The following is a 25,596-nucleotide window of genomic DNA, read 5'->3' on the forward strand; positions in this document are numbered from 1 at the left end:
TTTCTGAATTATTCTTTGGTCTCCTTTCCTGTTTGTTCATTGTAGATACTGAATAACGTCAGAGGTAGGCCACAATCCTGTTTCAAACCCTTCTGAACTACTACTTTCTTTCATGTCCTTTGAGTCTTATACGAGGAAGTGCAGCCGGTTTCTATGCAAGCTATCTGTAACCCACATCCATATGAATACTCTCCAATTCACAATTAAGTGCCTGTCAGAGGGTTCATCGAACCACCTTGAAGCTATTTCTCTGGTATTCCAGTCTCGCCATACCCACGGCACTCTTTCCTCTATTTCGTGATAATATGAAACGAACCGCCCTTCTCTGAACTTTTTCTACGTCCTCCCTCACTCCTATGTGACGCAGATCGCACATCACACAGTAATACTCCAGAGAACGGCGGACAGGGGTAGTGTAAGCAGTCTCTTCTGTAGAACTGTTGCATTTTCTAAGCAATCTGCCAATAGCCTTTCGCTCCATACATTTTGTGCCTTCTACCTTCAGAATTTCAGAAAGTGCATTCCATTTAGCATTGTCGAAAGCTTCCTCTAAATCGAAATACGCTATACACGTAAGTCTAATTTACTTAATCTGTCTTCTAAGAGAAGTCGTAGTGTCAGTATTGCCTCGCGTGTTCCCACATTTCTCCGGAATGCCAACTGAATCCCCCCGAGGTTCGCTTCTGTCAGTTTTTCCGTTTTCTTCTAAATAATTCGTGTTACTGTTTTGAAAGCGTGACTTATTGAACTGATAGTTTGGTAGTATTCTCGTCTGTCAGCACCTGCCTTCTGTGAAATTAGAATTGTTACATTCTTTTTGAAGTCTGATATTATTTCGCATATCTCACATTTATGTATTGCCGTAGTATAAATACATTTGATATGTAAATTTTTACGTCAATGGCCCAACTAAATGGACCCAAATTTCACACTAACGGAACGTTCGCTAATGTGGCAGATACAATGTGGGACATCGGTACATTTTTCTGCTGGTATAAGACAACGTCTAGCGCTCCAGTATGGTTCTCGACTGATACATCGACGAGGGCTTGCATCTTCAACTTCAAGAATACGGAACCTCAGTCCTCTGGATTTTCCTGTCTACATTCACCTCGAATTTGAAATGTACACCGCTACTGATGAAGCAGTTGAAGAACAGGAACAGCAGGTCACATAGTCCTGACTAGACTTACGAGACGATTCGACTGTTTTTTAATAAATTCGTAAGAGAGCATTATGGCCTCCGAATCTGAGAACGAGGTACAATTTATTGAACGGGTCGAGTGTACAGTAAATGTTAACATGGAACACGCTGAAGGATACAGTAATTCTTGTTAATGGTACGCCATGGGGGACAATATGAGACCAGTTATGTGGGAACTTAATCGAAAAGCTTAGAAATACATTTGTATTATGAAAAAGTTCTCTCAGAGGCCGCTACTATTCAAAAAATATGTTGACTTACTAAGTCATTTAATGAAGTAACGCGTTTCTAGAGAATGACCTCATCTCCAGGGTATAATGGCAGTACAAAAACAGTTAACGAAAGTACTCATAGAAATGAAAGTTGACTTGTGCTGTCGTCATCCAGCGGTGAAGGAGAATCTAATTTGAAAGAATATTTGCTTAATTTGTTAATCCGCTGTTAATACACAAAAGACTTTCAAGTAATGACTTATTTTGTTCATATGAAATGCCTGTCTTCTTGCTGGGTGTTCAGTTGCCTCCAGTGCTATTGCTTCTATGTCAACCACTGTTCACAAACTTGCAAGTGACAGTTAAAATACATCACTATCAGCTATACTGTGCAGTAGAAATAAGATGGCGGTCAAAACAAAAATGTTTCGATTTAAGTATCGATACGTCGATCCTCGTGTTATCACTCGCTTGCAATGTGTTCCGCAAATCTCTCCATTGCATCTCTGATGTTGGTTGACAAAATATAATAAGAGAAGCTTTGCCAATTTGATGTTAAAATTAAAGTACAAAAACTATTTTATTTTAAAGAATTACCAAGACAGTGCTGTTGATACCTGGGGTTTTACATATTCTTTATTCTATTTTACCGTCATGAATTGAAGTTGATGAAGAAGTATGAGTTCATGAAATCAGCAATTTCGTTTTTCTAGTTTTGGCCGTGGATGAGTATTTTTATTTCTTCCAAGATGTCAATTTTCCTGCTTTGCTCTAAACTATGCAATACTCTATAATCGCAGTCTATTGCAATACTGTGTTCTGTTTCGTTTATAATCTTCGCTGCAGTTGTCTTGTTAGCTCCTTCAAGTCTAAAACAGACAGTATCTTCTTCAAAACGAATTTTAAAATTTCTACGCATTTGGTCACTGTGATTTGTTGCAATGACCGGATGTTACTTTATAAATTCATGATTTACTCAGTTTCCCAGCTAGTCTTTGGATGTCATGAACCAGATCCTCCATAGGTTGTTGGTGGTGGTAAAAGTGATCTGAAATGTGTGTTTTTATAAATAGCTTGACTAATTTTCTCGAAATTACATCTAAATAGGGCATAGACTTAGATTTCTATGTGTTGTTCTAGATAGTGGTCAAGGTAGTTATGTGTTGTGAATGTGCATTTATTTCATGTTCACAATAGCCATTGCTGTGTGCAATGGATTTGATTATGTTCACTTCTGTCTCATAGTCAATAGAACTAAATAGAGCTCCTGTACTCTGTTTAAGAACACTTTGAATTCAGCTTGTTTATATGGGCAGGTGTGTGGAGGATTTATCAGTGGCAGTCTATGTATTTGTTGGTTTTCTGTGTATAATGACATTCAGGGTCTGATTTGTGTTAGTTATTGTAATGTATCTCTGGTGAAGTGGATGATTTTGTGTAAACTATTAAATGTACAAAACAAAGTTTATATTTCTTTTTCAGTTCATTATATACCACGAGTGTGTCATCTACGCATGCGTGGTAGCGCAATTTTCTTGGCTATGATGTAACTGTTGTTCAAAAGTTTATTTTTAGTATGATTAATGAAAATGTCTGCAATGATCCTCCAGAGTGGACTACTTATTGCTAGACCTACAACCTGTTTATACATTTTGCCACTGAATGGGAATAGTTCAACTATTTCCCTGTGGAATTTCTCCGGTATTCCAAAAAAAACATATAATTGTATCCAGGGATTCCTTGACAGATATGCTGCTGCATAAGTTTATTGTATTGAGGAAAATAAATTTCACAGTGATTGAGACGTGAAGTTATTTGAATCCTAGAGTAGGTTGATTCTGATGGAAACAGTAGTTTTATGGATTTTTGGTTGAACCTGAACTTCGGAGCTGTTGGGTTTATTATTCTTAAATTATGAATTTATTCCCTTGCTGATAAGATACATGTTTATTCAGTACCTTCTTTAGTTTATTGTTGAACTTCTGTATGGCATAGTGTGACATATGCAGTGTGTTGCTTCATTAAGTAACTGAAATAAGTCAACCAATTTTGTCACCGTTAGCATTCCCTGTAAAACGTTGAAACTGTCGTGATCGATTAACATTTTTATTCACGAGGGCAATATTTTATATTGAAGCCAGCAGTAGCTTATGATCACGTAACACAGTTATCTCGGAAATGATGCATTTGTAGACCTATGTTTACTATAACGTTTTTGATTCAGTTATCGTTTAATAACTGATGATGGTCGAAGTAGACAGGGTATAAAATGAAGACTGGCAATGGCAAGGAAAGCGTTTCTGAAGAAGAGAAATTTGTTAACATCGAGTATAGATTTAAGCGTCAGGCAGTTTTTTCTGAAAGTATTTGTATGGAGTGTAGCCATGTATGGAAGTGAAACGTGGACGATAAATAGTTTAGACCTGAAGATAATATAAGCTTTCGAAATGTGGTGCTACAGAAGAATGCTGAAGATTAGATGAGTAGATCACACAACTAATGATGGAGTATTGAATAGAATTGGGGTGAAGAGAAATTTGTGGCACAACTTGACTAGAAGAAGAGATCGGTTGGTAGGACATGTTCTGAGGCATCAAGGGATCACCAATTTAGTATTGGAGGGCAGCGTGGAGGGTAAAAATCGTAAAGGGAGACCAAGAGAGGAATAAACTAAGCAGATTCAGAAGGATGTAGGTTGCAGTAGGTACTGGGAGATAAAGAAGCTTGCACAGGATAGAGTAGCATGGAGAGCTGCATCAAACCAGTCTCAGGACTGAAGACCACAACAACAACAACAACTGATGATGGTCGAAGTAGAGAGGATATAAAATGTAGACTGGCAATGGCACGGAAAGCGTTTCTGAAGAAGATAAATTCGTTAACATCGAGTATAGACTTCAGTGTCAGGAAGTTGTTTCTGAAAGTGTTTGTATGGAGTGTAGCCATGTATGGAAGTGAAACGTGGACGGTAAATAGTGTAGACAAGAAGAAAATATAAGCTTTCGAAATGTGGTGCTACATAAGAATGCTGAAGATTATATGGGTAGATCACATAACTAATGAGAAGGTATTGAATAGAACTGGGGTGAAGAGAAATTTGTGGCACAACTTGGCTAGAAGAAGGGATCGGTTGGTAGGACATGTTCTGAGGCATCAAGGGATCACCAATTTAGTATTGGAGGGCAGCGTGGAGGGTAAAAATCGTAAAGGGAGACCAAGAGATGAATAAACTAAGCAGATTCAGAAGGATGTAGGTTGCAGTAGGTACTGGGAGATAAAGAAACTTGCACAGGATAGAGTAGCATGGAGAGCTGCACCAAACCAGTCTCTGGACTGAAGACCACCACAACAACAAGAACAACAAAATCGTTTAATTTCATCAGTGTCAGATTCTGCTATTTATTATTACGTCCCCTACATACCTTCTGCTCATTTACTGTAGTAAACGCAGCGACAATACGAGATTCGTATTCTCCGTATAATGAGCCACTTGGAGAGCTTTAAGCTCGTTGTCGGCCCCGACTTCCGCGGACGACTCTCTTCTGTACCGGTGTAGCCCGCTTGCCGCGCCTGCACGCTAGCGCCAGCTCAGTTCCGTGTTGACACAGTGTCCGCAGCAAATACCACGACTGCGCGCCCCGTGCTGCGCCCGGCGCAGCCGCTGCGTGTCGCGAGCGCTAACACTTGTCGCCGGAGCTCACCACCCCGCCTGCATTATTCATGCTGCCTCCGCCGTCGCCGCTGCCGCCCTCGCACCGCCCTCGAGTGGATTGAGAGCATCCCCCGCAGCGCGGCGCCACTGGCACAGGCCTCACACCTAAACACGTGCCGATCCTTCGCCTTCCTCACGCCTAATAGCTTTTGTGACTGCGGTTCTTGGCACTAAGATGTACTTCTACATCCGATCCACCCTTTCCAGCTACTTCTCTACATAGTCCGCGCTCGGACGGAGACATCTGTCGTAGCATTGTACCAACTTTCCAATACCTTCGTTCTAGAAGGCAGCCGCCTGTGCTTTACCCAATTCTCTACGCTGCTCCGCAACTTGTTGACTGAGCCAAAATGTTGTCTTTGTAGCCAGCGGTTCACTTGAACAGAGATGAAAATCGGAGGGAGCTACGTCTGGGCTGGAGGTGGGAGATCAAACACGTCTCATCGAAAACGCTGCAGGAGCGTCTTCATTGTCCCTGCAGGGTGAAACCGAGCATTGTCATGAAGAAGTAAATGTATGACAGTTAAGTGGTGTTGCATGAAATCAGGCGAAATCTCTCACAAGCACTCATAACACTGTGCCCTCAGAACTGAAAAGAGTGATTTGGCGCGATCGACGGGAATACTAGAGACATTGTACACCAACATATCTGTGCAATGCTTCAACGGATTTTCACTGTGGTTTCCATCTCGCGATCGACTCCAGAAAACCCTCGTGCATGTACTTGATTACCCCGTAGTTCGCAGTTAAGTGGTTGGCGAAGGTTTCATACAATCACTTTCAGTCTATTTCTCTATCAGTCCAATCCCAAACAGCACATGCGGACAACGAACCCCTAAATCCTTCTGTGCGAGCTCTGGCGTCTCTTATTTTATCAAGATCATCATTCATTCCCAGTTAAATGGAAGTCAACATATTTGGCGACTGTGATCTTATGAAATGACCACTCGCTACGAAAAAGGCTTTGTTTTAATGATTTCCATTCTCACTTATCATATCTGTGACACTGTCTCCCACAATTCATGATAATACGAAACGAGCTGCTCTTCTATGAACTTTCTCGATGTTCTCTGTCAATATTATAAAGTAGGGATCTTTTACCACACAGTAGTACTTCAGAAGGTACAGACAAGCGTAGTGTAGGCACACTCTTTACTAAATTTGTGCATCTTTTAAGTGTTCTGCCAGTAAATCACAGTCTTTGGTTCAATTTCCTCACAACATTTTCTATGTGATAGTCCCCAATTTAACCTGTTCGTAATCGTAATCTCAACGTGTTTAGTTGACTCTACGACCTTTCAAACTGTGAGATTTATCATTTAACTGCAATTTAATTGATTTTTTATTAATCGTGTATAGGATCTCGCACTCATTGTTAAGGGCCAAATTACACTTTTCGCACCATGCAGATATCTGATCTAAAGCATTTTATAATTCTTTTTCACCTTCTATGACTTTACTAGGCGCTAAGCTATAGCACCGTCAACAAAAAATCTTTGCGTATCATTCGAATGGTCTTCTAAATCGCTGACATAGATTAACAACAGCAGAGTGTCTATAACGCTCCCTTTTGCAGCCCCAGATATAACTTCGGTTTCACTAGTTGACTGACTGTCAATTACTAAGAATTGTCAAATTAGTATTTTACTAACTAGGGTCGTTCAATAATTTTTGCAACACATTTTTATTTCAGTGCACTATTGCTTTAACTAAGATTTAAATACGCCCAATTTTTCTGCAATTTTGTTCTTATAAAGCCCTTCTTTCCAACATAAGTTTCTTTCAGTTGTATGGCCTAACGTCACCTTAAAGTGAGAGCTCATGTCTCACTATCGTGCTATCTTACTGGCTCAATAACTTCCCCGTCATCGCTCTAGTGCTTCCCGCTGTGTCCATCCTTCGTTGAGCCAGATACATGGAAGCCGGAAGGTGTCAGATCTGAGCTGCGGGGCGGATGAACAAAAGCAGTCCACCCAAGTCGTTTGTTCTGCACTCTGGCGCGCAGGCTTGTGTGTGGCCTTGTGTTATCGAGGAAATGGTGAAGTACGTTTGCATTTCTGAGGGCACGAACACGCTCTAATCGTTTCTCCGGTTTCCTGAGAATTTCACAACAGACATCACAGTTAATCACTGGAGCATGAGGGACAGCATCGAACAGAATGAACCTTTCAAAATCCCAGAAAATTGTTGCTAGAAGTTTAGCAGCTGACATCACAATTTTGGGACACCACAGAAAACCTAAATCAGTTTGGCCGGAAGCAGATTTGAATTCGATTCCTTCTGAACGCAAATATAATGTGGAAACCACTACTTCGCCAACCAGCAATAATATCACCAACTCGTTCCTTATTCATGATTTAAATGAGATTCAATAGTTCTACATACATTTATACAACTTGCAATTCCTTAATTCTTTTGTTTGGACTTGGAATAGTGGAAAACATAATTCCCGCACTCAGCGATATATTTTTTCAGAAAATTAGCCAAAGAAAACTGTCGGCCCAGATGTACATGGATGGAAGAACCAAGTCAACCTGTAGGGGCACGACATTACCTCACCTTTGTTGTGGTAATTCTGTCCTTTCCCAGTCAACACCCTACTCTCTCCATGCATGAATGTGTGTGTGTGTGTGTGTGTGTGTGTGTGTGTGTGTGTGTGTGTGTGTGTGTCTCCAAATGTGCGGTAAAATGATTAGCTGGCACTAGTTAGATCTAACAATGATTTCACATTTCACGCAGTGGGTTATCTACCGGCCACGAGAATTTGGTTTTGCATACTTTCCCCAAATCACTAACAATGTATGATGATATAGTTCCTTTCTCCTCTGAATGTAAAAATATTTTGTTCACACCGACCTACATAGGCAGAAACGATCATAAAGTAAGGGAAATCAGAGCTCGCATGGAAAGATATCGGTGTCCGTTCTTTCTCCTCGCTGTTCGAGAGTAGAATTATTGTGAAGGTGGTTCGATGAATCTTCTGCCGACACTCAAGTATGGTTTGCAGAGAATCCAGGTAGATTTAAATATAGAACATGTCCAATAGTTTTCTCATCCTTTCCCAACTAAGCTAGTGCTGTGTCCCAATTGATCTCACAGTGTACAAGACAACAAATTCTGACCTTTCGTCTTTCTAACTATTGCAATAGGTACGTAAGGTTTTGGGTCTCTATCACAAATTTCAGCTTCTGGTCGTTCTTCAGTAGCGTCACCGGGGGCAGTAAGACAACAGCCACTCTCAGAATTCTGATAATCATTAACGATGATTCATTAAACTCTTTAGACAATATGATTTTTGTATCCTACTGCCCAATTGTAAGTCAGAGGATGATGAAACCGAGTCACTATCAAATCAAATTATAAACTGTAATCATGGATAAAAAAAAATAGCGCTACTCATTCGCTTCGAGGCTCCTAATATTCTGAAGCGTATTAATATTTATAAATACTTTTATGTTGGTGCACGTAGAGACTGAATAATTTTGAACTCTTTCGAACTCATTTTTGACTCAATTTTGCATAGTTTATTTGTCTTTCCTTCTGAATTAAGCAATAAAATTAAAAGGCTGAATCCGTGATGGTAGTATCATCTGTGCATAGGTCTAAGGTGCCCCTCTCCCCAGTGCCTCAACCTCATGTACAAGTATTATCTGGGAGAGAGGGATGATCCTACGTGCTCAATTATTTGTTGCATGTATTCCAATTCCAGTCTTCCCCTACAATTTTGGCACTCTACAGCTCCCTATAGTACCATGGAAGTTATTCCCTGATGTCTTACCAGATGTCCTACAACATTGTCTCTTCTCTTTGTCAGTGTTTTCCATGTACTGCTTTCCTCGTCATTTCTGCGGAGAGCTTCAACATTCTTCTGCAGCACCACATCTCAAATGCTTCGATTCTGTTCTGTTCCGATATTCCTACAGCCCTTGTTTCACTATCATACAATGCTGTGCTCCAAACGTACATTCTCAGAAATTTCTTCCTCAAATTAAGGCTTCTGCTCGATACTGGCCAGGAGTGCCCTTTTTGCCAGTGCTAGTCTCCTCTTATGGCCTTGCTACGCCCGTCACGGGTTATTTTGCTGCCTAGGGAGCAGATTTCCTTAATTTCCTGTACTTCGTGATTCCCAGTTCCGTTGTTCTCGTTTCTGCTGCTTCTCAGTACTTTCGTCTCTCTTCGATTTACTCTCCATTCCATATTCTGTACACATTAGATTGTTCATTCCATTCAACACATCCTCTAATTCTTCTTTTCCACTGAGGATAGCAATGGTATCAGTATATTTTATCACTGATATCGTTTCACCTTGAATTTTAATCCCACTGTGGAACCTTCCTTATATTTCCACCATCATTCCTTACATGTATAGATTGACCAGTAGGGTCGAAAGACGACATCTCTTTGTTATACCCTTTTTAATCGGAGCATTTCCTATTTGGTCTTCCATTCTTATTGTTTCCTCTTGATTCTTGGACATATTGTATAGTGCTTGGCTTTCTCTATAGCTGAACCCCATTTTTCCCAGAATTTCGAACATCTTGCACCATTTTATACTGTCGAAAGCTTCCTGCAGGTCAACAAGCCCTATGAATGTATCTTGATTTTTCTTCAGTCTTCCTTCCATTATGAAATGCAACGTCAGAACTGCTGTTCTATTGCCTTTAAGTTTCCTAAAGCCAAAGTGTTCACCACCTAACAGATCATTAATTTTCTTTTTCGTTCTTCTGTATATCATGCTTCTCAGCAGCTTGGATGCATTAGCTCTTAAGCTGATTATTGATAGTTCTCGCTCTACCGGGTTTTGCTCTCTTCAAAATTGTGTGGTTGATGTTTTTCTGAAACTCAGATGGTATATCACCAATTTGATACATTCTACACACAAACGTCACTAGTCGTTTTGTTGCCACTTCTCCAATGATTTTACTAATTCCGATGAAATCTGTCCCGTCAGCCTTCTATGATCATGTTTCTTTCAAAGCTCTTTTAAATTCTGATTATAATACTGGATCCCTAACTCTTCCTTGTCGACTCCTCTTTCTCTTTCTAGTATGTCATCAAGCAAGTCCACCCGCTCATAGAGACGTTCGGTGTACTCTTTCCACTTATTCACCCTCTCCTCTGCATTTAATAGTGGAATTCCCATTGCACTCTTAGTGCCATCGCCTTCACTTTTAATTTCATTGAAGGTTGTTTCGACTTTTCTATATACCGAGTCAGTCCTTCCAACAATCATATCTCTTTCGATTTCTTCAAATTTTCTGCAGCCATTTCGCCATAGCTTCCCTGTACTTCCTGTTTATTCCTACGTGACTTGTGTATCAGTATTGCAGAATTTCCTTGAACAATTTCGTACTTCCTTCTTTCATCGATAAACTGAAGTATTTTTTCTGTTACCCATGGTTTCTTCGCAGTTACTTTCTTTGTACCGGTACCTATACTTTTCTTTACAATTTGCGTAATTGTACCTTTTAGAGATGTCCATTCCCCTTCAACTAAACTGGCTACAGAGCTATTTATTATCGTGTCCATTGCCATAGAGAACTTCAAGCGTATCGCTTCATTTCTTAGAAGTTCCGTATTCCACTTCTTCGCGCACTGATTCTTCCTTACTAATCTCTTAAACTTCAGCCTACTCTTCATCATTACTAAATTGTGATCTGAGTCTATATTTGCTCCTGGGTAGGCCTTACAATCCAATATCTGGTTTCGCAATCTCTGCGTGACCATGGTATAATCTAACTGGAATCCTTCCATAACTGCCGGTCTTTTCAAAGTATATTGCCTCTTCTTTTGATTCTTGAATAGAGTATTCGTTATTATTAACTCAAATTTGTCGCCGAACTCAATTAGTTTTTCTCCTTTCTCATACCTACTACTAAGCCCATATTCTCCCACAACTCTTTCTCTACTTCTTCCCATACGATCGCACTCCAGCCACCATGACTATTCTGTTTTCTCCTCCCTATACGTACTGAGTTACGCATTCAATATCCTCATATGCTTGCTCTATATCTTCATCTTATGCTAGCTACGTCGGCACTTATACCTGAGAAATCGTTGTCACAGTTGATTTGCTGTCGATTCTGATGAGAACAACCATATCATTGAACTGTTCATAGTAGCTTACTTTCTACCCTACCTTCCTATTTGTAAGGCATCCTACTTATGATATACCATTTTCTGCTGCTGTTGATATTACCCTACACTCGTCTGACTAAAAATCCTTGTCTTCTTTCCATTTCACCTCAATGATGCCCACTATATCTAGATTGAACCTTAGCATTTCCCTTTTCAGGTTTTCTGGTTTCCCTACCACTTTCAAACTTCTGACATTCTACGCCCCGATTCGTAGAACGTAAATATTTCGTTCGTTATTCAATCTTTCTCTCATGGTCACCTTTCCCTTCGCAGTCCCCCCCCAGAATCTGAATCGGGAACTACTCTGGAATCTTTTTCCAATGTAGAGATCATCATGACGCTTTTTAAATTACAGGACACATGTCCTGTGGATACATATTAGTGCTTTTGTCTAGTGGTTCCTGTTGCCTTCTGCACTCTCATGACGTTGATTATTGCTGATTCCTCCGCATTATAGGGGTGGTTTTCCACTTCAAGGGCAAAAGAGCTCCCTGGAACTCGATCTTATGCCAGAAGTGTTTGGTCGCCATTTTTGATGATTTTTATCAAAATTTTAAGTAGTGGCACGTTTTTTACCTGGGACCGAGGTCGTTTCGGTCACCAGTCAAAGACTCTAACCCCCTTTTTTTCTTCACTTGGTTAGTCATTGTTCTCGGCATCTGGTCAGAACGTTAGTCACATTATACCCCTTCAAGTTCATCGTTGAATACAGTCTCTTTTTATTACATAGAGCAGCCAGTCCTCTGACCGAACACGCTGAACTACCGTGCCGGCATTCTAGACGACGGCGTGTTGAGCCAGCGATGCTCTCACGCCCTCACTCTCCACTGTCTGGGCAACGCATATGACTCTGTAGCGCAACTTTACTCTAGCACAGGAAAGGTTCAGTTAATGAAAGGACTAAGCCACAATTCTCAAATATGATTGACTTTATTACAATATAACTCTCTCAGCAGGTTTCATTCCTTGGTACTCACTAGAAAAAAAAGCACAGAGTATAACATTTTAAGACAAAATTTCTCATAAAAACATTAATTAAATATAGAAATCTCAAAAGCAAATGCAAGCTGACAAGTAAATTACTTTAGAGTTAACTTCTGTAATAGTTCAACACAGGATCATTAAACAACATGAAACAAACTAGTGGTTTTAAAATTAAGCCACCACTCACGCAACTACAAATGCATCAAGAGATAATGGTTATAACTGGAGGCGTATACTCAAAGCAGGATTACACAGCTTTCCTTTCATTACACATGAACTGCCGCTCTTGGTACGAGCCCTTTTACTCTCCAACAATCAACAGGCCCTGCTCGCCCGTCGCCTCAGGCGGGAGAGAACGCAAAGTAACAAGACAAACTTTGAAACACACAAACAGAAGGTGTTAATTCAACAAACCTCAAAAACATGTTCATACGTGCTTCAAGGAATACGGGCCAGACAATAATGACAATTTAAACTATGGCCTGGAAGACTTTAAGCAACCAATTGGTCCAGTAATTTCCTACTAAGGAAATCGTTTAGGACTGGCGGTTGGCAAATACCCTTAGCACAGATTTAAGTAGCTGACGAGAATTTCGAATGAGGCAACAAGAGGCAGTAATACATTAAACCACGTTGTTACCACAGTTCATAGGCTGAAATTTTTCTCACAAAAAAAAAAAAACACCTATCCATTATTCCAATGCCTTCTGTCATTATCCGGCGTGAGACTGAAGTCAGGGACCACTGTATCGCTGAAAATGAAAACATTTCTCTCCAGTATCTCCAGAAATGCTGTCTCTTAGTGACCAATTTCGCTGCGATGATATGCAATCATGTTCTTGTGCAGAATATGATATCCGAAGAGACCACGACAGAAGAACATCACCACCTGCAGTCGTCGGCCTCAGTCACACTGTGCAACACAGTAATGTAACTACATGCCATGAGGGGTGGCAGACAAAAGACGCTGGCATATCGTGCACTTTATAGAATAAAACTGAACATTACGCCGTCATCGTGGCATAGTTCTGCGGTTAATGGAACTTTTTTACGGGATGACGATTGATAATTCTAAAAGAGATGATACTATGTAATAGTAAATGAAAAGAAATAAAATGTTTCATGCACAAAAATGACTTTTGTTTTCGTGAAAAATGAAGCAGTCTCTGCAGAAATAGCACTGAATTCCCTTCGCCGACTTGTCTGTGTACCGATAATCGGTATTCATTTAACGCCTTCCTAGACTAACACGGTGTACACATTGGGTTTTCCCTCTATACAGAAACTCTCTTCATCTGTGAAATTGCAAGATTGCCATCCCAACCTATTCGCTTCCATTCGACTCTGGCTCGTACGCCCATCGACTGCACTGTCACACCCATTATAACTAAGACAACGTCTTTTCATCGAAACAGGCTTTTTCTGATTCTCGCAGCTGAATACCTTCATATTACTCTGCTAGATTCACGGTCCGCAAAACTGATTCCATCACATTCTGATTAGTGAGTAGTTTCTAATAGCGCAGTTGTGTATACTGTTATACTTCCTCAGGTTATCAATTTCCTGTATTAAACCTATTTTCACAGCTGTGTTAAGACTGTGATTGAAATACTTTTCCAGAAATAGAAATTTCTGCAGAATAATGAACATTCATTATAGATGGTCCACACTGTTCCGTTGTGCTACCAATTTCAGTTTTTCTGGACCGATTGGCCTGGACGATATCATCTATTGTCCCACGCTCATTGCGTTAGTCTGACACACCCTGCGATGCTCCTATTCTGTATCTTGTTTATTTTCGACATTATCGTTTTTTTGTCCCTGCTGCTTTCACTTCAAATGCACTTTTTTCCGATTCAGTCTCTCGTCGTTTACTTGGTCTTATCTTCATTCAACGAAAATCTACAGTAATTCCACGATGAATATAAAGTAGACAAGTGCTGTTTCTTTTCCTTTGACTTTACTTATCCCATCCTATCAAACCTCCTCTCCTCACATGACTTAGTCTTCTTCAACTTGCAAGAAGTGAATTTCATTTCATGTCTTTTGAGTAACATCTGTCATAGGATTTCATGAAGCTACATCGTAATTCTGCAACAGGAAATGTTCTGCAAAAGTGTGGGCCATTAAGATATCAAAATATCGCATATTCAGATTGTATCTTTACGGCTCTACTGGAGAGTTCAGATGGCCACGTTTTCAGGTTATCAAGGCTGAGGAATCTGTGTCCAGGAGCGAATTTCCGCTCTTTCCAAGGGGACGTCTTCACTTCGGTCGTATCTCGGTTCTCTCGTGTTCTTGTCTCCTGCGTGTCAGGTCTCCAACAACGATCTGCAAAGCCGTACGCAATGACGACACTGCTATAGGAAGGTTTTCGTTAGGCACAAGGTCTATTCATACATCGAGAAATTAATGACGGCAATCAAGCGACTGTACAATATCTTCTTCTATATGTTTTTCTAGTTGAAAATTTACAACAACAAAACAAAGTCTAGCTGGTACCAGTTGTTTTGAATTTTCGTTGTTTTGGACTTTATATCAAACAATATTCAGTTTATAATACCTTCCACTACGTTCCCATTCTCAGAGAGTATCTCACCTGCACTTCGTAATTTATATGAAGTCAAATGCTTTTCTTAATCGACTTTTTTCACCAGCTCAATGTCTTATACTTCCGTTTTATGGTTCCGCTTTTTCTTTTATCCTTCCGAAGAAGGGCTTGAATGTATTATTGTCACGTAGCTGTCCTTCACTTGACAATCCTTATAGTTTTTCCTAATGCAAAATTGCGCTAAATCTTCGTTCACCCACTTGTAATTTTTTATGACAATGGTTTTTACTACTTTACATGAAGAATGGAAACTATTTACTGTTAATATTTTGCGTTAATAATCTGCGGTTTACTGCTTTGTATGTATTTGTAACCGATATCGAGGTTCTAAGGCCTCGTCTTGGTAATCAGTAACGTGTATCGGGTAATTGTAACCCAGCTTCCTGTGATATGGATATTATACGACACTTTGGACAATTTCCTGACTAACCAGTCTGTGCTTCTACGAATATCTTGTTGCTTCATTTCTAAGCTAATACAGCCCAGTTCGCATATTTATATTTCTTAGCCGCGCGGGATTAGCCGAGTGGTCTAGGGCGCTGCAGTCATGGACTGTGCTGCTGATCCCGGCGGAGGTTCGAGTCCTCCCTCGGGCATGGGTGTGTGTGTTTGTCCTTAGGATAATTTAGGTTAAGTAGTGTGTAAGCTTAGGGTCTGAAGACCTTAGCAGTTAAGTCCCATAAGATTTCACACACATTTATATTTCTTACTTTCACCCTTAAGCCAGAGTACTGTAGCATAAATATTTAGTTTTTACATCTACGTTTCTCTAAATTTTGTGGCCTTTCTGAGCTTAATTAGTTTCTTCTTTCGTACATAATACGTTCCTTCGTTACCTAAACAACATTCATTAGGGTAAAGAGACGAATGGCAGGAATGTCTTCACAGTGTAAAGACATTCTGGGTGTTAAAGAACGCAGTGTACAGAACAGGTGGTTAATTGTTTGTTGAACGGAGAGAAATGCATCATTAAGTTGTTTAGATAATTAGTCAGACATTTGTATGCAATTGTATTATCAATGGAACATATTTATAATTTTAGTCAGCATAGCTGGATTCAAATGCCTTATTACTGAATCATTTACTTAAGAAAACGAAAATAACTCTTTAGTTTTGTGTGCATTTCAGACAAAATGGCTCCATCTCTCAGCAAATGTGGGAAGAAGGAAAAGCCAAAAATGAGTTTCGTGAGCAGGGCAAGATAATCCTATTCAACTGAAGACCTTTGTGGAAAACTTCAGAAGGTATTGGAAGAAAAGTGGTCGACACACACAGCTGCTGAACATGTCTCCATTCCAGGGAGTACGTTAAAAGATTATGTAGATCGCAGTTATGGTCATTGGCAAAAGAGATAGACCGTTTGCACTTACGACTGAACTGGAAGTTAAGTTAATTAATTCGATAATACAAATGCAGGAATAGGGTTCGGGTTGAACGTTAACCGAATAATCCACTAACCATTGCAGCAGAGTGAAGTAGGGAAAACAGAAGTCAAAGAAAAAAAGAAATGATGATATTTGCGCCCCTTGTAATGAGACCTACAGCTGTGGAAAGAATACATGTGCTTGTACTCAGTGTTGGTTTTGTCTGTGATAGTCCTTTGAAAGTTGTCAGTCCATCGATTCACCTCATGCAACAATGTTTATTTGTAATATTTGCGCAAATTTTAGTGACAGTGACACCGATGCTGAAAATGAATGAAAGGTGCATCAAGTGAATTATAACAATGTAAAAGAAAATTGTCACTAAATTAAGTTCATTATCACGAAGTTAAGTATCTAGTGCCACAGACTTAGCCGTACTATAACGAAATTAAGTGACATGCCCACTTTTCTTACTACATTTTATAACTTCGACAGTTTTTCATTTCTTAATGTATTTTGTCCCCCCCATGAACCATGGACCTTGCCGATGGTGGGGAGGCTTGCGTGCCTCAGCGATACAGATAGCCGTACCGTAGGTGCAACCACAACGGAGGGGTATCTGTTGAGAGGCCAGACAAACATGTGGTTCCTGAAGAGGGGCAGCAGCCTTTTCAGTAGTTGCAAGGGCAACAGTCTGGATGATTGACTGATCTGGCCTTGTAACAATAACCAAAACGGCCTTGCTGTGCTGGTACTGCGAACGGCTGAAAGCAAGGGGAAATTACAGCCGTAATTTTTCCCGAGGGCATGCAGCTTTACTGTATGATTACATGATGATGGCGTCCTCTTGGGTAAAATATTCCGGAGGTAAAATAGTCCCCCATTCGGATCTCCGGGCGGTGACTACTCAAGAGGATGTCGTTATCAGGAGAAAGAAAACTGGCGTTCTACGGATCGGAGCGTGGAATGTCAGATCCCTTAATCGGGCAGGTAGGTTAGAAAATTTAAAAAGGGAAATGGATAGGTTGAAGTTAGATATAGTGGGAATTAGTGAAGTTCGGTGGCAGGAGGAACAAGACTTCTGGTCAGGTAACTACAGGGTTATAAACACAAAATCAAATAGGGGTAATGCAGGAGTAGGTTTAATAATGAATAGGAAAATAGGAATGCGGGTAAGCTACTACAAACAGCATAGTGAACGCATTATTGTGGCCAAGATAGAAACGAAGCCCACGCCTACTACAGTAGTACAAGTTTATATGCCAACTAGCTCTGCAGATGGCGAAGAAATTGAAGAAATGTATGATGAAATAAAAGAAATTATTCATATTGTGAAGGGAGACGAAAATTTAATAGTCATGGGTGACTGGAATTCGAGTGTAGGAAAAGGGAGAGAAGGAAACATAGTAGGTGAATTTGGATTGGGGGACAGAAATGAAAGAGGAAGCCGCCTGGTCGAATTTTGCACAGAGCACAACATAATAATAACTAACACTTGGTTTAAGAATCATGAAAGAAGGTTGTATACATGGAAGAACCCTGGAGATACTAAAAGGTATCAGATAGATTATATAATGGTAAGACAGAGATTTAGGAACCAGGTTTTAAATTGTAAGACATTTCCAGGGGCAGATGTGGACTCTGACCACAATCTATTGGTTATGACCTGTAGATTAAAACTGAAGAAACTTCAAAAAGGTGGGAATTTAAGGAGATGGGACCTGGATAAACTAAAAGAACCAGAGGTTGTACAGAGATTCAGGGAGAGCATAAGGGAGCAATTGACAGGAATGGGGGAAATAAATACAGTAGAAGAAGAATGGGTAGCTTTGAGGGATGAAGTAGTGAAGGCAGCAGACGATCAAGTAGGTAAAAAGACGAGGGCTAGTAGAAATCCTTGGGTAACAGAAGAAATATTGAATTTAATTGATGAAAGGAGAAAATATAAAAATGCAGTAAGTGAAACAGGCAAAAAGGAATACAGACGTCTCAAAAATGAGATCGACAGAAAGTGCAAAATGGCTAAGCAGGGATGGCTAGAGGACAAATGTAAGGATGTAGAGGCCTATCTCACTAGGGGTAAGATAGATACCGCCTACAGGAAAATTAAAGACACCTTTGGAGATAAGAGAACGACTTGTATGAATATCAAGAGCTCAGATGGAAACCCAGTTCTAAGCAAAGAAGGGAAAGCAGAAAGGTGGAAGGAGTATATAGAGGATCTATACAAGGGCGATGTACTTGAGGACAATATTATGGAAATGGAAGAGGATGTAGATGAAGATGAAATGGGAGATATGATACTGCGTGAAGAGTTTGACAGAGCACTTTTAAAGACCTGAGTCGAAACATGGCCCCCGGAGTAGACAATATTCCATTGGAACTACTGACGGCCGTGGGAGAGCCAGTCCTGACAAAACTCTACCATCTGGTGAGCAAGATGTATGAAACAGGCGAAATACCCTCAGACTTCAAGAAGAATATAATAATTCCAATCCCAAAGAAAGCAGGTGTTGACAGATGTGAAAATTACCGAACTATCAGCTTAATAAGTCACAGCTGCAAAATACTAACACGAATTCTTTACAGACGAATGGAAAAACTAGTAGACGCCAACCTCGGGGAAGATCAGATTGGATTCCGTAGAAACACTGGAACACGTGAGGCAATACTGACCTCACGACTTATCTTAGAAGAAAGATTAAGGAAAGGCAGACCTACGTTTCTAGCATTTGTAGACTTAGAGAAAGCTTTTGACAATGTTGACTGGAATACTCTCTTTCAAATTCTAAAGGTGGCAGGGGTAAAATACAGGGAGCGAAAGGCTATTTACAATTTGTACAGAAACCAGATGGCAGTTATAAGAGTCGAGGGACATGAAAGGGAAGCAGTGGTTGGGAAGGGAGTAAGACAGGGTTGTAGCCTCTCCCCGATGTTGTTCAATCTGTATATTGAGCAAGCAGTAAAGGAAACAAAAGAAAAATTCGGAGTAGGTATTAAAATTCATGGAGAAGAAATAAAAACTTTGAGGTTCGCCGATGGCATTGTAATTCTGTCAGAGACAGCAAAGGACTTGGAAGAGCAGTTGAATGGAATGGACAGTGTCTTGAAAGGAGGATATAAGATGAACATCAACAAAAGCAAAACAAGGATAATGGAATGTAGTCGAATTAAGTCGGGTGATGCTGAGGGAATTAGATTAGGAAATGAGGCACTTAAAGTAGTAAAGGAGTTTTGCTATTTGAGGAGCAAAATAACTGATGATGGTCGAAGTAGAGAGGATATAAAATGTAGGCTGGCAATGGCAAGTAAAGCGTTTCTGAAGAAGAGAAATTTGTTAACATCCAGTATTGATTTAAGTGTCAGGAAGTCATTTCTCAAGGTATTCGTATGGAGTGTAGCCATGTATGGAAGTGAAACATGGACGATAAATAGTTTGGACAAGAAGAGAATAGAAGCTTTCGAAATGTGGTGCTACAGAAGAATGCTGAAGATTAGATGGGTAGATCACATAACTAATGAGGAAGTATTGAATAGGATTGGGGAGAGGAGAAGTTTGTGGCACAACTTGACCAGAAGAAGGGATCGGTTGGTAGGACATGTTCTGAGGCATCAAGGGATCACCAATTTAGTATTGGAGGGCAGCGTGGAGGGTAAAAATCGTAGAGGGAGACCAAGAGATGAATACACTAAGCAGATTCAGAAGGATGTAGGTTGCAGTAGGTACTGGGAGATGAAAAAGCTTGCACAGGATAGAGTAGCATGGAGAGTTGCATCAAACCAGTCTCAGGACTGAAGACCATAACAACAACAACAATGTACTTTGTATTGAGTTAGCAGAGCAAGGTATTGGTCTCATACATGTGAAATATACAATTTCTAGATTGAATGTTGTTTTGCTTTTTCGTTTATCATCCTTAATGTCACAAAGGTAGGCAAATTTACCCTATTTTGTCCCACAACATTTCGGATGTTCGTAACTTTCTGCTGCGCATTTCGCCGCACAGTTTTCTGGTCCTCTTCAGATGTATACTTGTGAGAATACACTTGCGTGAACCGCGCAGGCGCATGCGTGGGGTACTAGTGTGATTTATATCGTGGTACCGATATACTGACATGTGGCAGTTCGCCCGAAATTTTATGGGATTATTCATAGGCCAGGAAAGTTTTCAATTTCACGTTCATTATTTTTGTTGTTCAAAATTTGCAATGATTGTTAGCAGTTTCCATGATTTGAACCCTGCAACGGTATGTGCTATGATTCAAAATTTTCTTACAGGTTGTGCTCTGAAAACAAAGGTTCGGGGTTTGTTGCCTGGTTGAGCACACACTTTTAATTTGACAGGAAGATTTATTTTCAGCAGTGTTTACGTGTCTTCATGCTTTATAAAAATGAAAACCGCTCTATTCGATGTACTGCTGAAGTATTAGACTGTAAGATCTTTGGCGTTGCTAGAAAGAAAATAGTAATAGTAGAATAGTAAATATTATTAAGTGCAGTTATAAAACTACTTAAAATAACGTACATAACAAGTATTTGCTACCCAATGGGAAATAACTGCAGCGGAGTATATAAATCCACCGATGATACCACAATTAGGAAAAAAATGTACCTATACAACGAAGGAAAAGAAGATACTAGTGTAAATTAGTGTGGAGCTGAATGAAAGATGTATGAGGTGTTTGCGTATTTTTTGTACAGGTAGTATGTGCACTTGCAGGGCGGCGAGTACCTGGTGAACCTGCTGAACGTGTACGGCCCGGGCATCTCGATCCTGTTCGTGGTGTTCGTCGAGGCGGTGGGCGTGTGCTGGTTCTACGGCGTCAGCCGCTTCTCCAGGGACATCGAGAAGATGCTCGGCCACCAGCCCGGCATCTTCTGGCGCGTCTGCTGGGCCTACATCAGCCCCATATTCATTCTCGTGAGTTCCCTCTCTCTGTCACACACATCCCAAGCATTTCAAGCAAAACCATTTCTGTGAAGATTGGGAATGCCTTTACGAATAACGACACTGAACACTGCCCAGCAACTCACTTTATTTTTTGGTGCAATAACTTTCCAACAGCCGTATCTATTGTAGAAATTTATTTTATGAATCAAATCGTTATGCATAACGATTTGAGTCACGGATCCAGTTATATGGCTCCTTCCTTGTATAGCGTTTTTACGACTATGACGTGTGGGGCCTGAAGATGGCATCAATGTGATACCTAAAATGGTAGCACATAAGAAGTTCATAAAATAAATTTCTGCAATACATACGGCTGTTGGTAAATCAAGAAATACATGCCAGCCGTTGTCCCACGGACCATAATAGATCAACAAAGAAGACTCTCTTTATTAGTCAACATCAGTCATCGTGCTTCACTTAGCATCATAAGAGGTTTCTCATGGTGTCGTTAGTAACTATATATGTTTTTGACCGTGTTCCATCCGTCTGAGTTCCTAGCTCTCCCATTCTAGAGCTTTTCATCCCCCTGGAAGAGTCTTCCATGGCAACTATCGAACAGTGTGGTGCTTGTTAGAACAAGCATGTAATAACGATGAGATATTGAGCATGAAACGAACAATAATAATAAATTCTGTTATCAGCAACAAGTAATTCAGCAATGTCATTTCCACTTATAATGCTTATGGCCGGCAAAGTCGATATTAGCCAGGAAAGCATTTTGAGACTACAGATACTATAGCTCCAACTGACACTGCTGTTAAGGAGTACAATAATATCAACCCAGATCATATTTAAATGGACATGTTGTATCCGGGAATGGTTTTAGTGGAACCTTCACTATAATATCTAACAGGGGCACAGAACCCCATACCTACAAATAATAACCTACCCTTTGGTAACGGCATTCATCCACTGCATAATCGAATGGAACTTTAGTAAATGGATGGCTAAGTTGCAGCAACGCTGAAGATCAGGTAAGCCCCGCACTACATTTACTGACAGTACATTGCGCGACACTTGTAGTACTCAATACAGCACGAGATCCTCCACTTGATTAAAAGAAGGCGAAACCAGAATTACTTGAAAGGTCTGCAGAGTCTTAACAATGTGAAAAAATACATAATTGTTCTGCAATGACCATGCGCAGCTTACCACATCTCTATTCATTAAGTTTACTTATTGCAATAACTTTTGTTACAAATTAGTTTCTTTCGTTTTTCATCTCAACTTACGCCCTTGAGATTTTTACTGTGTGGCCGATTCAATCGCTTTTCTTTCCTCTTACAGCAAATATTTGTTAGAAATAAGTTTTTTCCTATAACGATGGCGCGCCGAAAATTAATATCTCTGAATTTTCTATGTGGAATCCCATAAAGCTTTTTAAGTAAAACAAGCGTCATAAACATTCGACATTTTTATTCTTCATGTCCGCTCATTTATTTCACAACATAGTCAACCTGGCGACGAATACATTTCTCTCAACGAGTGCTTACTTTGTTGACATCGTCATTGTGGAATGCTGGATTTTGTTAACGGAACCACAACGTCATCTCTGCTTGCATCATTTCACCACTATCAAAGTGAAGTCCTCGAACGCATTCTTTAAATATTAGAAAGAGACTAAAATCGGAAGTGGCCAAGTCGGGACTGATTGAAGGATGATCGATGACAGTGAACCCAAGGCGTCGGATTGTTGCAGGTGTCGCAGCTGTGATGTGTGGTATGGCATTATCATTCTGAAGGCTACGGTGCTCCAACTCGATTACAGTATGCTTTTTCTCACGCAGCGACCTACTTAAGTTACACACCGGCATGTAACACGCTACCATTCGGAGACCTCTAGCGGTAGAGGGCTCCTAGTACGTAGAATAAAGAGTGTGTTAATAATGTTCGCTTTATCTAAAATGCTTTAAGGGCATTCATATAAAAATTTGGAGGCATTTGATTTTCAGCACGCCCTCATACGTTAGGACAGGATGACGAAGATTCGGCTGAGGATAGGTAATTGAGTGAAGTACACACATCGAGGAAGTCCTAGAGGAATTAGAGAATGATATTATGGATTTGGAGGAGATGGTATTGGGTGACTTAAATGCGTAGATGCGGAACAGAAGAGTAGGGACGGAAGAGATAACTGGTGCCTATGAATATGTGAAAAAGAAAGATGAAGGAGAGAAACTGACTAATTTTTGTGAAACGAATGGTTTTTTTTTCTTGTGGACAGTAAAAAAATATGACCGAGGAGAGAGAAGGATGAAGACAGTCATTGACTACTTTCTGGTGGTAAAGTCAACTGATGTAGCTGGGAGAAACTTTTGAAGGAGATGATCAAGTAGTGGCGGAAAAGATGAGGATAGGTCAAATGGAAAGAATAACTGGAGTAAGGGAGAAGAAAATTGAATTACCCAAACTAAAAGATAGAAAGCAACTGGTAAAGTTTAGGGAGTTACTTAAGATTAAAATCCTAAGCACTGAATGTAAAAGTGTGAAAGAGGAATGAGATAAATTGAAAGAGGTGTTTGTAAGCTCTGCACAGATTACCTGTGGCAGAGTGTCAGGAAGAGCGAAGAGTAAGGAGCCACCATGGTGGAATGAGCAGGTGAAAGAAATAGTGGCAAGAATGTAACAGTGACAAAAAGGAAGAAAACAAAATGATACACCAGGAAGACAAAAACAAATGTAAGAAAACGGTAGCGGAAGACAAGAGGGAAACCTGGGTGGAATTCACATAAGTGTTGTAAAAGAGTGTTAATGGGGAAAGGGGATGCTGTGTGGAATTACAAGAAGTAAGAGGTTGGAAAGTACTTCACAAAACTGGTGTAAGGAGAGAGTCAAGAGTTGATAACGTAATCAGAGGATATAATCGGCTTGACCTACTGGGCTACAGTGTTTATATAGGCTGGCGAGATGCATTTGGACACAAAATGGGTGACTGGAGAGTGGGGAAAGGAAATAATAATTCGAGCGTTGAAGACAGGAGACATGAACGTATGTGATAACTATCGAGGGATCACACCCAAATCACAAGTAGTAAAAATAATAGCTAGGATACTGTAAATAAGATTGGTGGAAAAATTTTAGGGTGAGTTAAAAGATAAGCAGTACGGCCTTCGACACATCAGAGGAATAATCGATCAAATCTTTAGTATAAAATAGACGATGGAAAGACATAGGAAATATGGGCAAGAGCTGGTGATGACATTTCTTGACTTAATAAAGAGAAAAGGAATGGGAAACCTTGAAGAGAAGGGGAGTTAAAAAACAAACAATTGAAATTCTTCAAACAATGTGTGACAGGAAGCTTCAGCTGCGTACAGAGCCAAGCTGGAAGAGCTGATTGGTTTTTAAAAAAAGTTATGAGACTGGGATAAGGAAATGTGACGTCATCATTGTTATTTGCAGTGGTGAGAGAGAAAATCACGAAAGAGACAAAAGAAGCTTTTACTGAAAGAGAGATAAAGTTATTGCTATTGCCAAAGATATTGTGTTGTGGGGAACTAACAGTATAGAAGTACAAGAACAACTGGATAGACCAAATGAAAAAAAAATTGAGAAATATGTCATGAAATATAATGTGGAGGAAAGTAAGAGCATGAGGGTGACTAGAGGAGATGAGGAAGAGAAAGAACAAATAAATATTGAAGAGCTGGAAACTGAAATTGTGGAGAACTTCAAATATTTAGGAAGTGAGATAAATCAGAACGCAAGGATGGAGGTAGAAATTTGGGAAAGGGTGCAGTACCTGAGTCTTATAAAATCATGAAACGACTAGAAAAACACAAGGGCAGCTGCAGAAGGGGAGAACTGATAAAGCAGTTTTTGCGGAACATGCTTCGCAGCCAAGAGGCCGTCGGATTCGATTTGATAAGACTCGAGTACAGACGCCCGAAAGCAGATGTTATAAAAACCTATAGAGTTTTCTAAACGCCCAGTAACTTTAATCGGAAGGAGGAGGGCGTGAAATTGAATTATACCTGCATTCTGGTACTGAAGAAGATGTATTCCACTCTTCCACCATGCGGTGATAGCAATAGCGGACGACAGCAGCTGTCAAAGGCCGATTTATTGGGATTGAGTTGTTAAAACTTGTGAAATCGCGTCCCTACGCGGGAGCACGAGGAAACGGAATTTTCGTTCAGTCAGTAGCGAGCCAGATTTTGCAACGAAACAAGCATATCCCCTCTTGATTACGTCCTCCGAAGATGGGGACGAAATGTTGGATTTCACGGCACAATAGACCAGATTACTTTAATAAGTGCCTCTAGCGGAAGGGTGGTTACCTGTGAATGTAGAGCATACCTAAACATTTAACGACTGTTGAACACCTTTCAGCGCTGTTGACCCTCCCTCCGCACCACCCACCCCTCTTGTGACGGCACAGAAAGCGGCGGCGGTTGGCAGCAGCAGGGCGTAATTTCC

General features: G+C 40.3%; 1 protein-coding gene across 1 annotated transcript in view; it reads left to right on the forward strand.

Annotated features, from left to right (window-relative positions):
- The window catches only part of LOC126446060 (sodium-dependent serotonin transporter), a 507,897-nt gene that overhangs the window by 439,914 nt on the left and 42,387 nt on the right, over positions 1 to 25,596 (forward strand). The window contains exon 11 of the mRNA XM_050090978.1: positions 20,947 to 21,147. Coding sequence (XP_049946935.1) covers positions 20,947 to 21,147 — 201 coding nt within the window. The remainder of the gene's footprint in view (positions 1 to 20,946; positions 21,148 to 25,596) is intronic.

The sequence above is a fragment of the Schistocerca serialis genome, chromosome 1 (genome assembly GCF_023864345.2).
Source record: "Schistocerca serialis cubense isolate TAMUIC-IGC-003099 chromosome 1, iqSchSeri2.2, whole genome shotgun sequence".
NCBI lineage: Eukaryota > Metazoa > Arthropoda > Insecta > Orthoptera > Acrididae > Schistocerca > Schistocerca serialis.